Genomic DNA, 14,050 nt, shown 5'->3' on the forward strand with positions numbered 1-14,050 from the left:
TCACTCGGCACTTCGGCACCGAGGGATTTACGGTTTAAAAAATTCGGGATCGATTTTGTCGCTACACTCGCGGTGGTACGATCTCGGTTGATACGACCGAGCGATTTTACGTCTCACGCCGGAAAATCTGCAACTGTATGAGCCGCTCGCAAAAACGAGGTTTTGATTAAAGCGGTTCTGTCGGGGAGGTGAGAGCGTAAGGGGCGACCGTCAAGCGGGACGTCCGTCATAAAGCGAGACAGCGAGTTTCACGGTCCGCGTCTTTCATTTATGCTAACGCGCGCTCGTAAACAGCGTTTCCAAATAAAATATTCTGCGCTCGTGCGCGTGCCTGTGTGGCGGCAAAAATGTAGACCACTTACAAACAGCACCACGTTGTATATGTGAAGAACGTATTTCAAGAAATTCACGGAACAGCAACCGTCGTCCCTGGTCCTAAGTCTGGTGGAGGTACTGGGCAATCTCTCAGCGCTCTTGGCCATTTTCAATCAATTGTTGGCTGTGTGCGTTACCGTTCCTCGTTGTCACCTCGTCACCGTTGCTGTAAAATAGAAATAAAAAAGAAAAAATGAATACATCAGAGAGGAATCGCGCAGAAAAGTAAAATCGCGGGTGGGCTGGAAAAATAAGTCCATTTTGTATTAAAAATACAGGCGAAATGTAGTACGAAGAATAACATGGCTGAATACGACTGCAATATGTAAATTGTATTAGTGCAGTTGTAGTAAAAACTTTGCAAGTGATGTTAACTAGTGGTACCATCAGATAAACATTGAAAGAATTACTTTCGTAGCGGGGGAAAAAACAAAAGGAGCATTTTGTTGCTTCCTTAAACAACGTTTAAGAAAGTAATCAACAAGTTTTCGACCGTCTACCGCCCAAGAAAGTAATCAACGAGTTTTAACGTCGGAATCTGCGTTGCTTGCTTACACTTGCTTGGACACTGGATAAAGTTAAAGCTCTTTTTGTTCCGGTTCGACGTAACTTTGTTGAAGCAACATCATCCGGCTCCTCACGGTTGCTGTAAGTCAATACAAATCGAAAACACGAGTGTAAAATATACATCAAACTGCACTCTTTAAAAATCGCTCTTTAATCACCAGAGTAATTTGCATTTTCGCGTCGATTCCCGCAAAGAATTTATTCTTAATGACGAAAAAAATATGCACCAGTGAATAGTAGAAATTTGCATATCGACGCCTGCAAACGAACGCTGATAAAAATTGCACGATTTCTCGTTAAGGTTAATTTAATTGCTGTAATTGCACCGAGAAAACGTATCGCGTTTCCTCTTGGAGAAAAGCAGAAGAGCGAGTTAGCTTTAACGTCGTCAGGATTCTCAGGAGGGCAAAAGATGTTCCATCGTGCCATTACGTCGTTACGTCGCCGGTTGAGATACAGAGAAACTGATGTAATTTGATAATCACGTTTTCGATGGCCGTGCCAGATGCATGTGTGCATACCGGGTGCAGGTATGAGGGATGACGACGACGTAGGACGTTGATCGAGGACCCGGGGAGCAACTTCATGCCGGTTCCAAGTGAAAGCAGCGCGTGCTGGCACGCGGCCAACCAAGAGCCCAACCAAGAGCGTTCGTACATTTTGATCCGAGAGGGCCGTGATTAGAGATAGGGACACTTTCGTTGCATAGACTGTTTATCGAACTAATGACGCGATATGTCAACTTCAACAAAATCTTTAACGAAAAGTCGATGTTATGTTATGCTCGAAATGAATAAACGATTCACAAACACGAATATATAAGTACGTAAAATCTTTTCAGATTTATTCATATGTTACAAAATATTACTGTTTTCTTTTATTTTTGTTATAACGTGCGTCTCCACAACGCAATGCACAATGCAAAGTTCGTAAATCTGAAACGAGGAGAGGGGTACGGCCTTCCGGTCCGCTATAGCCAGCCTTGGGCCTGCGTAATGTCGTTTCACGTTGCCAAGAAATGCGAGGGTCTGCTCCTACGCTCTAATGCATCGTGTTCTCCACCGGTGCTTTCCTCCTCCCTATTTTTTCCACGATTCTCTCGTTTGTGTACGCGAATCGCATACCACGAAAGAATGCATGAGAACGCCAAGTATTTCGCGTCCCCTCTTGCACGAGATCTGACACGACAGATTGCGCGAAATATTTCCGTCTTTTTTATGCGTGACCATTTCGCGAGAGAGATGCGAGAGAGAGAGAGAAAGAAAGAAAAAACGGTGAGACAGAGTCGGACACATGACAAACATATGTTGAGTAATACGGCTCGCGGGCTGTAAAACATCGTAAAAATTTGTAATACGCGATTTACCACAACGAATGCCATCATGATACTGCCTTAATCAAACATTCGTGCAATCGCATTTCACAATACCACACAAGTTCCCGCAGGATTTAACCTTAGGATATTGCAAAAGATAGGCTGTGTCGGGACACGGCCGCAAGTTTAACGTGAATACGTCATGTTAATGGAAAGAGTTCAAAGAAAGATAGTAGTTTCAATCAACTGTGTATATTTTCAATATCACAATATTACAAGTTTCTCGGGTTGGTCAAATCGGACACCCTATATATTTAAATCAAAAGTCGACACCGAGAATATTATAAAATCGCAAATAAAAATTTTTCGGTTGGTCAATAAAAATCGGACACCCTATATATTATAATCCAAAGTCGACACCTTGTATATTATAATAAGATAAAGTGAGATACCCTATATATTATAATTATAATTAAAATGAGACTGTATATTAAAATTGAATGAAAGAAATTTCGTTACGCGTCCCGTGACGCGTGACGCTCAACTTTTCAAATTGGCATCCATCGAGTTATAAGACGTATTCACGTCAAAAACGTTGAATAATTCATACTTTGATCATGGTGCCGCACTATCCTGCGAATTTTGACCCAGCAAAATTGCAATTCACCGGAGGAAAATTACATTTGTTGTGGCCGACATTCATTCGCACGCAGCTTGCGTAGCGAGCGAGAATAATGCGCGATCATTCGATCTTCTCGATCAGCAAACACGAACGACAATCTCACAGAAGACAACTCTCTAAATAATACAAAAGAAAAAGTAGAAATTCTACGTCCTGGAAAATAACTGGAATTATCTTTCATCCTTTCTCTTCAAATCTTCATGGAAATTACACGCATACATTTTCGAGATTAAAGTCCGAAGATCTTTGAAATAATTAATGCTAAGAAAAAAGGGAACATTTCTGTTTACTCAGATAAATATTTTTATTCTTATAGGGTGAATGCACCGTTTGTGGCCATTGCGCCTATTTTGGCCATCTTCGTCATTTATTAAGATTTTCTAAGTTAGGGTTGGCTGTAGTGCGCAGCAATTTATATAAAATTGTGTAAGATATATTTATATATTCATTTCGCGATTGCTGCGCACTACAGCCAACCCTATAACTTAGAAAATCTTAATAAATGACGAAGATGGCCAAAATAGGCGCAATGGCCACAAACGGTGCATTCACCCTATTTCGATACAAATTTCACATTTTACATTTCACATCATCGATCATTGCATCGTCATTTGGTAGTGTTCAATGAAAAATCGAATGAAATCGAATAACGAAGCGAATAACTGTCCCTTTTAGTATCTCGAGGTGTTCCTCTCAGCCGATGATCTCGCGACGAGAGCGCGAAGAATAAATGGCGCATAATGAGGAGCAGAAGGGAGGAGCATGCGGAGGATCACGTCGAGAATTGGAAGGTGGATGGAGAGCGGAAGACAGACATGATTACAGCAACGGGGCCCCGAAGAAACTCGAGGAGGGAAGATGAAAGAAGAGAAACCGCGAAATTAAATGGGTGTGACCTGTCTCGCGTGTGGGCGAAGTCGCTCCGAGCGCGCGCGCACGAGTATGTAGAAAACTTCCCTGACGTGTGCGTGAATAAATTTTTCTCTCCGCCGCGAGTGCAAGGTCAAAGCTTTTAATGCAAGGCGGACGGTTCGATGCACCTAGCGGTTATTGGCCTCCTGAAGTTTATCGGTTATATCTTCCCGTAGCCATCGCCAACATCTCGCCCCTGATAGAACGGGAGCTATCGACGTCATCGTGGTACTTTAACGGATGATCTAATGATATTTTACGGCTAGCGATATATACATCACTACGCGATGTATACATCGTGCAGAGATGCAAGAACGCGTAACTTTAACTTCGGCACATGTAAGCTAACTTTCTGAGTTGCCACAATGTCGCGGATGTGACATTTATACATGCAAATTATTGGTATTGATTTATCGACGAACACATACCTACACGCCAATAATCAAGAAAAACGAATTCATGATGGATGCTGTTAATTTAATCGCCTGAATTAATGCGCAACGTTGAACTTCATATGCAAACGAGACCACAACGTTTATCTCGAATTTCCGCTGTCCATCGCCCTTTACTTCGATTTCGTCACAGATATCAGGTTTATTATCAATCTCTCGCTTATTAAATAATCGCGTATAAAATATTCAAATATTGCCGATTGCTCTCGAATGCAGGAGCAATCTTCGCAGGTTTTGCGGATTTTCGTTATTCACTTTCGACTCGCAGAAGAACCCCATTAATTCGCACCATGGAAAGTTCACGGGGATACTTCGTTGGTCGCACCGTTTATTCGGGTGAGGGAGATCCAGGGTCGCAAAGTTCCCCGGAAATATCGTCCATTATCCCAATGCTCCCCGTGGAAAACAGACGCGGATCGCGAGGCAACGGCGTAAACAACTTTGCGGTTTTCCACATTGGCAAGCACGTACTCCATTCATCCCGATGCGAAAAAGAAACTCGCGAGGAAACACGCACTCGCTTTCGCGCAACGTCGCGCATGCAATGTTGAAGTCTGGATATAAATTTATTAATCATCTAATCCCATTTTTGTGAATAAGGAACGAAACGAAAGCGAAAAGTGTACATACATACGCCAGTCCAATTCGAATAAATGAATTAATCGATAAAAAAAGCAATTTGAATTGTGCCGAACATATCGTTTAATTAAGGATACATATAACCATGCGCATGCGAAGAGAAAAAGATAAAAAAGCCGAAAAATGAAATTTATATTTTGACAAAATGGTAATTTTATGGAAATTGCACGAGAAGATGAACATGCGCACAATATCTAAATTTAAAATCCCATGAATGTATCTGAATACAATAATGCGCCAAGCTAATGGAAATATTTTCAGTCTTCCGATTATATGTATGTGACCAAACGCGATCAAATAAATCGTAATATACTTTCATGAAATGTTAATACTTGGCAAAACTACGGTATGTTATATTGATATCTCCTGACTGGAAATGCGAAATGATGATACATAATTTTCACATATATTTCAGGAAGAAATATTGATGTATTAAGTAAAATAAATATAGCAATTAAGTAAAATAAATATAGCAAATTTGACAGATATTACTAAATAATAAATATATCACCATGGAAATCAATATTGACTCTGTTGAAAATTAATGAATAAATATCATTCTAGTTATACTAACATAATGCATCGCATGTCAATTCGAGGATATAATATTTTACAACTGATAAATTGTAACGCGATTCGTCAATTCAAGTTTGTGCAAAAAATATCGTCAATGCGACGTTAATGTCGTTAATCGTTCAATACTCTGATATTTGCGACGCGCTGAAAGGAAATTAGAAGGGATCGTAATGCTCGTCGCTTTTCTTGAATATCTGCAACGTTTCAGCTGCAGTCGTGTAAAAAGAACAATTTCCAAAGGGAGATAAAATTTCAATGGTTGCGGATAATCGATTCACGTCTCAACGGCGATGCGCGAAAGAATTTTTCGTGGGTGTTTTCGTAACATTTCCGCGGCAAACGCTCGATCCTTAATGCAAGGCGTAAATAGTCGACGAATATGAACTGTGAATAAAAAATCGCACAGCTGCACAGGAGGTGCTCACAGTGTTCACCAAGAGTAAAGTCACGACTGCGGTGGTACAGTTGAATTTTTTATGGATCGCGCGTACGCCATGGTTTATGGTTCGGAAATTTATGGCGAGAGCGCAATTCGAAGGAAGGTACCGGACGGTCGTGCCAAGAGTTGTACGCGCTAAAGTTCCACCGACAATTCGTACGCGAATTAGCGGTACAGTGCACAGTAAACTTTGACAATTCTAGCCGGGAAGTTTTCCTCTTTCAAAAAATTTTTTATCTCGTAAGTAATGGTTCTCTATTTCGAGTCAAAAGTGAAATCACTTGTTGAGACTGTTGAGATTGCGAATTTTTCCGATTCTTTGCGGCATAATTTTAAAATTCCGTTTCAAGCTAAAGCGCAGACTTTCAGTATACTATATAGTATGAACATGTGCATACGAGCAGTCTTTTGCAATTTGGCTCATCATAAATTTTATAACCGGATGTCCCATTACGTCAGTAAATTTAATCTCTCTGGGCAAATGGAGTATTTATTAATATTAATAAGTCAATCGCAGCGGATTAATCCAAGCGAGCGGCCATCGCTCGTCGAAGCGAAATCCGAATATTATGCATCCGGGATCCGGATATCGGCGTCGTACGCGACATCCGTATCGTTATCATCGTTATCACAAAAAGCCACGTAATGCACGTACTTTTCTGGCGAGCAAGTAAAAACGGGCAATGGTAATAACCCCGACGAGGGAAACGCCGTCGTCAGCACGGGACACGCGCACCATTTGCGCAATGGAGTTTCTTACGACGGCCCACGTGTTAGGAAGTCGCGCGAGGACGCCTACTTGAAGATACGACCCACGTCGTACCGGATGACGCATCGATATGCGCCTTCGATGCTTTTATAGACCCCCGGTGGGCCAGAAAAAGCCAGCAGAGCCGGCGGGCCTCGTCGACGAGACGCTTCATCTTCCAGATGCGCCAGCTAAATCGATCGACGATTCGTTCGACTACCACGATCTGGACTCGTGAGTTACGCGCGACTCTGTTTCTGACTCCCCCTTTACGATCTGGTGATTATTAAAACATCATCATCCTCTCTGGTCCTCGAGACGATTCGTATTTGCATGGACATTTACGGGAGACGTCAGATGACTGAAGAGATACTTCATGAACATTTAAGTGTCGAACTAATATTTCCCTCTTCCCTCTTACGTAGGGAACGAACGTCGGGATATTGATGTCACGTCACGTTGAATTAAACGCTTGGATTTTTATGCGAGGTTTTCAATCAGAAAGTCTGTTCAGATAATGTCTCCTTACTCAGCCTTTCGAATCTATAGGTCGTAAATGTATTATTAAAGTACATGCGTATAAATATTTTAAGTATACGTGTATTTCAGGGAAATAAAATCATACATAATTAATCAGAATTTATTGAATTTAAATAAAAATGTTCACTTTATAAATTTTAATGTACAAAACAACAATGTCGCGCGTATGATCATGTAGATTCGCGTAAATTCCAAATACACGTGTGTGGATATAACATTATCAAAAACTGCGGCTGGTATCAGCAACGACATCAGCGTGTCGTACCGAGCCCTTCCCATCAATTTGCCCCGGTGCCATGTTCCCAGCATAGACATATCCTCATTTATCCCAATGTCCTATACGTTGACGACCAATTTGCTAATCGAGCCAATCATCCAATCGCATTAACCTTGCCGGCCATTCAGCGACCCCGGTCTCGTTTTTATTGGACGGTTCCTGCAACAGATTTTAAATTTGCGCTCCGCGATAATAATCGCGCGATCGCACTGACGATCGTCTCCACTTGATCTGATTACACCGCGGAAATCCGCTGCAATCCGCTGCTTACAGCCATTGCTACGTGCATTAATTATCATTTGGAAACGTTGCATTATGAAGACGTCTTGCGCCATTCTCCGCTTCATTCATCTTGGAATTACATGCACTCGAAGTCCGCCTTCCGACAATCGTTTAGACAATAATGTCAGCTTGTGCATTCCGGTACGGATGCAATTCAGCGTATGCCACGATGAAGCTGCAATAATGCATAACGCGGCTGCATCTAGTCACGCTCAAGCTATAGGGTAGAACAACTACACGAACCGGCGCGCGGCGATAGAACGTTGCGAACGTTGCCAACACGAGAGTTTATTTAACGTCGAGGCGCAAAACTGAAAAATGTGGAATTTGTAACGTGCGTGCTTTTTTTTTAACACGGGATATCCATCAGAAATAATTAAACCGGCACATGCATACACGTTCCTTTCATCGAGAGCGCTCCGGGAATTTAGCCGCGGAATCAATCATGGAGATGGTCCAAAATGCGATGAATAATTTTTCGACGATATTCCATTGGAGTGCTCATTTCGATGGTAATTTTTCGGAGAGTACTTTTATCCAAAGTGCCATGAAAACACGTCGGGTTGGCGATTTCGGTTTTTAACGCGAATTTTCGCATGCACGCGCGCAACGCGCACGAGCGCTGCATAAAATCGTGAAATTTTGCGGCGCGCTCCATCGCACGCTCGATTTGAGATGGAATCGTGATCTCGATGTTCCCTTTTCCCCCTCTGCCTCGCAACGGCGCTCTTATTCCGTGGGAAACGTTTGACGCGCGGCTCCTCGGGCAGTGTCGTAAAATTTAAACGGGAAAAGTGGAATAACCCGCGACCGACATAGACTATTGGATTTTATACTAGCGGTCTCTCAATCAGCGCAAGAAAAATACCCCGTAGAGCAGAGGTAATAAAGCAGAAGACTATAAAGTTATAATACGTTTCACGCGGACTTCAACTCGCTCGTCAAGATTTCCTCCGTATTTACCAATGCTGATATAAATCCCGACAGTTTACATTTCCGGTCGTAATTGTTTATAACTTTATTATTTCCGCTAAATACACTCAATTGCGTTATAGCCCGAATAATACGAAGAAAATTTCCGGTTTACCGTCCCGTAAAGTATAATTGTTGTATCACCTTCAAGAATAAACAAAATTTAGATATAACGACGAACGCAAGCGACGATAAATATAAGGATAAATATATAAGGAGAGAATACATGTATTATGTGTCGACACGCTCAAAAAATGGAAAATTTATTACATCGTGCGGAGAGTAGAGTCGCTTCTCACGAACAAAGACGCGATGGCGCACAGTGATAGGGATAATCGACGATGCACGAGGAAAGAAAACTCGTGGGCTGGTTACATAGAACAGGGCGACTGCATCCATGATGTCTCTGTCGCGCAGCTGCACGTACTCCCACGATCGGTACGCCGACTTGCTTCCGGAACAATTTATTATTCAGTGGTCGAGATTTAAAAAGTTCCTCAACCATCCTCGTGATTAAGGGCGAATGTATCGCTGGCGGATATCAAGCTGTTCGACGAATAAGATCGCTTCCAGTCCTCAATGAAAAAGATCGATGAAACGACCCTCATTGCACATCACTACGTGTTAGGATAGAAGAGAGATACGTTGGAGCATGTACCAAGAGAGCAAATCTGCACGAGTTAAACATCGCGTGTTGCGTAATAAGATCAAAGCTGCTCGCACTCATTGAAAATGCAAAGATGCCGGCGATTCTGCCGCAATACCGAATGTCGAAATTGCTCGAACGTATTCCCGAGACCGGAATGTGTCGTCTGCTCTCCCACGACGACGACGACGGTAATCAAGGGCCATCATCGTGGCTCGCAGGCTCATTGGCGGCGTAATCGAGGCCGGTATCTACGAATTGGCATCGGCAACGCGCCACACGTTGCGCCAGCGTTACACCAGCGCTGGCTGCAGCAACCTTGGACCATGTAAAACTGCAACGGGAGAACCAAGAGAACGAGCGACCGAGCTACTGCCCACGCCATCCGCCCGTACACGTCGGGATTGCACCGCGGAAAATTGGATAATGCCGCGATCGCCGACGCCGCCGCCGTCGCGTGAATATAAACGACGACCATCGAGGGTCGCGTTGTGGTTCGTTGCTGCGACCGCGCGCCGAGGCAAACGGATTTTGCGAATTTTCTGCCATTTTGCCAGCGCGATCCGAAACGTGCGTGTGTTTCGTTCCATCTCGACGCTTAACCAGTTAACGAGCGAGATGCTGAGCATTCCCGAAATACTCGCTTTTATCCCGCGCGATTAACGCCACGCGGGAAATGAAGTGCGTGGAATTTTCATGAACAATGATCACTTCTGCAACGTGCGATCTGTTATCGACGGTGCGGATAAAATTTTGCGAGTGGAACTCGCGCTAATTCCTCCCCTGTTCATTTTCCTCGTTCGGAAAAAATTATCCAGATCCTTTTCCCCTGCGATTTGATGCCGCGATGAAAATTTGTCGCAAGTTACTAACTGTAGCGAGCCGAGTGAATAACGAGAGAATAACGAATATTTTTTTAAACGGCGAATGTGTATATTTATATAAGATATATGGAGAGAAAAAAAGCGGCTGTTTGTTCCGTGTCGTACCCGCGAATGCAAGCGCGTGTCACGAACCGTTATTTATCGGATTATCACGCCGAATGTTGTCCGTAGCGCGGAAATAACGTGGCAACATTTAAGCGATCGTAAAGACCCGCCTGTCCCCGTCTCTTTCACGTCACTCTTCTAGTTCCGAAGTGAAGGATTATTTTGCGCGCGGCTGTTACCCGCGCGATGATAAAAACTCTGTCACGAGGCATAAATAAGCTGCCTATACATATCGGAACAAGCTGTATATCGAAAATGGCTGCATTTGCACCAAAAGCGTCTATAAATCCCACTGAGGTTTGCATACTTGGTTAATTAATTTTGCAAACGAGGAAACTGCGTTTCATGGTGCACGGTTCACGGTCAATAAGCGAAACATCGAAGGATCATTTTGATCCTTCTGGTGTCATACTCGGCGCGTCGCTCGGGCGCATTTTAATTGCCTCTCTCGCAGTACAATTTACGTCTTAATTAATCAAGTCACGGTTAACGGCGCTTTTTTTCATAAGTCGCGCGAGGTAATTAATGAGTAAAGTTCGCCGTCGTAAAACTCGCGTCCGTGAAAAATACAGGCCGCCGTCGTTGAAACAATATTTCACGTTTACGATTACGGGTTTTTTCCTGCCATGATCGTAAAGCGGCGTATATGGGTTGGTCGCAACAAATTCGCGCGCAATATGTTTGCTTCGCTTTAAATGGAAAATGTACAAACAAGTGTAATCTAAAAAGTGTACGGTAAGTGTACTATTCCATACTATATGTGCAATATTCCTGGATGCACTTAGTTTTTACAACTAGGTAATCTACAACTCACTCACATTATTGATTATTTAATAAAAATTATTTAATAATCTCGCAATATTCTGGCTGTTTTATTCTTTCTGGAAATTTCACATTCTTCCCGTATGCGTTGCGGAGAGGCGCATCATCACATTGCTGAATATTGGAATTTCCGTAGCGAGGGGTCAAACGGCAGGAGAAGCTTGCACACGCGCTTCTATCTCGCCACGAAAAATATCTAATTTTCCGCAGAGTTAGAAATTTTGATACAGGGCGCTCGTAAAAATTCCACGACTCGCCGCACCAGCCGCAGTATTCTCTGCTGTCGTGGATGAACCACCGTACCGAGCGTAATGTTCCCCGGGAGCGTTCGTTCCGTTGCAATATGAGCTAAAGTAGCCAAGAAAAGTGTAACGCCGTCGTTGTCGGGGAAGGAAAAAAAGCCGTACGTAAATAAAGAACGTACATTTCGCCTTGTTCCCTGAATTACGACGCGCGTAATTACGGTCGCTGCGGCAGTGAGAAGAGATTAATGAGGCTGGTAAAATGAGAGCCGAACGTTAGCAAAGGTTACTCCACTCCGCTACTCTGGCCGATATCGCGTGTGCTTTATTCAGTGTCGGACCAGGAATCGGAAGTGTCTTTCCGTGTGTGTGTGTGCGTGTGCGTGCGTGCGTGCGTGCGTGCGTGCGTGCGTGCGTGCGTGCATGCGCGCGTGCGTGTGTATGTAGCAGGGCCCGATTTTCCGTGTACGAAATTGCTGTGTTTCGCATGGTTCGCGCGCACGCGCTTCGTCGATTCCAATTTTTCCAGCGGCCTTTTAATTAAGCGACCCGAATCCGGCCATTTCTAAAGCTGTGGCAAACACTTCGCGCTCGGCTGATCACTTTGACAGCGTTGCAAAGAAAAAAAAAGCGCGCAGTGTGTAACCCGTGTTGCTTCGACTGGTTACTACAATATGGGGTACCATTTCGGCGTCGAGCCCGATACTATTTCTATTGTTCTGTTATGGCGGTGCGCTTAATTCTAGACAAAAATGTAACAAATAACTGTAGGGAATACCATAGACTATTTTATTACATAGAAAATTTTATAACCGTTAAATGCAATCATAGCAAAATAAATAAAAAGATATTCTTTTACATACAAGTCAGCTTAAAAAAGATTTTTCCTTAATTTATGGCGATTATTACTAGAAATGAGGAATTTGTTATTAAAATATAATCGTCCATCGTTATAACTTTAAACTTTATAAAGTGTATTTTTGTTACGTGTGGATTTTATTTTTATTATTCTGTAAAACTGCAAGAAAGCGTCGCGCGTTCATTTACGAGATCCATTAACGCTTAACGTTGGCATTAAAAAAATTCTGTCATAAATACGTATTCATCCGACGGGTGTAAAAAGTTTGATGATAAACCATGCATGCATCAGGGGAGAAACGGGCGAACAGCGTAGCTTGATCAAGCTCCCACGTATTTTGTCGTTGCATCTCGAGACGCGTCGAAAAATTAACGAACCGTGTCGTGGATGTGGCTGTCATCGGGGTCGGAGGGACTAAAAAACCTGTCGTTTCGCGCGAACAGTTCACGACGAATTAATACATTTTCGCGATTCGGGACCGCCGTAAATTAGCGTACCCGCGCGCGCGACTCTATCACGCGATGGTCGCGATAAATTGGCGAACGTTAACAGCCACGTCAAAACAGCTGCTACGTGAATTTTTTCCCGCTGCGCAATCAGCGCACAAATCGTACGCGTGCAACCGGAATCGTTCTCTTCCGCCCTCTTTTTTTTCGCCGTTTATTGTCACCACGCGAAAAACGCAGATTGCTGCAACGTCGACGGGGAACCGCGCGAGATGTATGTCTGGTAGAACAAGACAAATGCACGGATACAACTGGAGGAATTTGTGTTTCATCCGTTGACTGCAAGCGTTAATACGCGCGTGGATCCACGTAGCTGATCCTTTTATTGGATTATACTAAATAAATCTTTGCGAGTTTGATGTATACACACATTCAAGTGATTTCGAAGCTAGATCGTGCAAATCCAATTCGCGAAATCGCGGGATTCAATTTAAACATCCAGTCGGTACTTCAAGTACCTAACACTCACGGGGGCTGCGCCACAAACGAGAAACGACAGTGATTTCTTTAACGAATATGCAAACTGAGGTCGTCGACCGAATGATGGTCGACGTTACAATGGAGAGCGATCTCCGAGCGACAATCAACTCCAGGATGACGACGAGTGATCCCGCTCAGGGTAAAGTTAAAGCGACGGAAGTTAAAGGGACCGATTACAGCTACCGAAGGAAGCTACACTGACCATCAAGCGACGTGCACAATGGCGCAACGTCGAGCGATTTTCTCTGTCCGCGATCGCCGGAAATCTAAATGTTCATGCAAACGGCGGTATCCACCATTTAGAGACATCGTTTAGAGACGATTAGACGAAACGGGTACACAATCCTTAGAAGGTACTTGGAAGTGTTTCGCCACCGGCGATTTGCATGAAGACCGAAGCGACGCTCTTGGCGCAAAGTCTCTCGCGAAATTCGAAATGACTAATTCATTACCGCGAAGCGATCATCATTAGCCGGAGAAGATCGCAAACAATCGATCTGAGTTTTTGAAGTGTGTGTGAAGCTGGCGTATCATTTCGCGGAAAATCATTAATTATTGAGAGTTCTGGCTCCCTTTTTAATAGTTCTAAAATTCCTGATAGGTTAAACACACAGTTCTGGCTATTGAAGCGAAAAAATCGTATAGTGCAAAGTGAGACGCCACCTTCACGCAGCGTCTCACTTTGTCTTGTGACAGTTTCCGCCATAATTCCGGCTAGATTTTAAAAGAT

At 43.4% G+C, this 14,050-nt stretch overlaps 1 protein-coding gene across 2 annotated transcripts in view; it reads right to left on the reverse strand.

The window, feature by feature from the left end:
• Window positions 1–14,050, reverse strand: part of LOC105283599 (CD151 antigen) — an 89,441-nt gene that overhangs the window by 33,133 nt on the left and 42,258 nt on the right. For both annotated transcript variants that reach the window (XM_011346492.3, XM_011346493.3), the window contains exon 3: window positions 363–541. In XM_011346492.3, coding sequence (XP_011344794.2) covers window positions 363–482 — 120 coding nt within the window. In that variant the 5' untranslated portion in view covers window positions 483–541. The remainder of the gene's footprint in view (window positions 1–362; window positions 542–14,050) is intronic.

The sequence above is a fragment of the Ooceraea biroi genome, chromosome 4 (assembly GCF_003672135.1).
Source record: "Ooceraea biroi isolate clonal line C1 chromosome 4, Obir_v5.4, whole genome shotgun sequence".
NCBI lineage: Eukaryota > Metazoa > Arthropoda > Insecta > Hymenoptera > Formicidae > Ooceraea > Ooceraea biroi.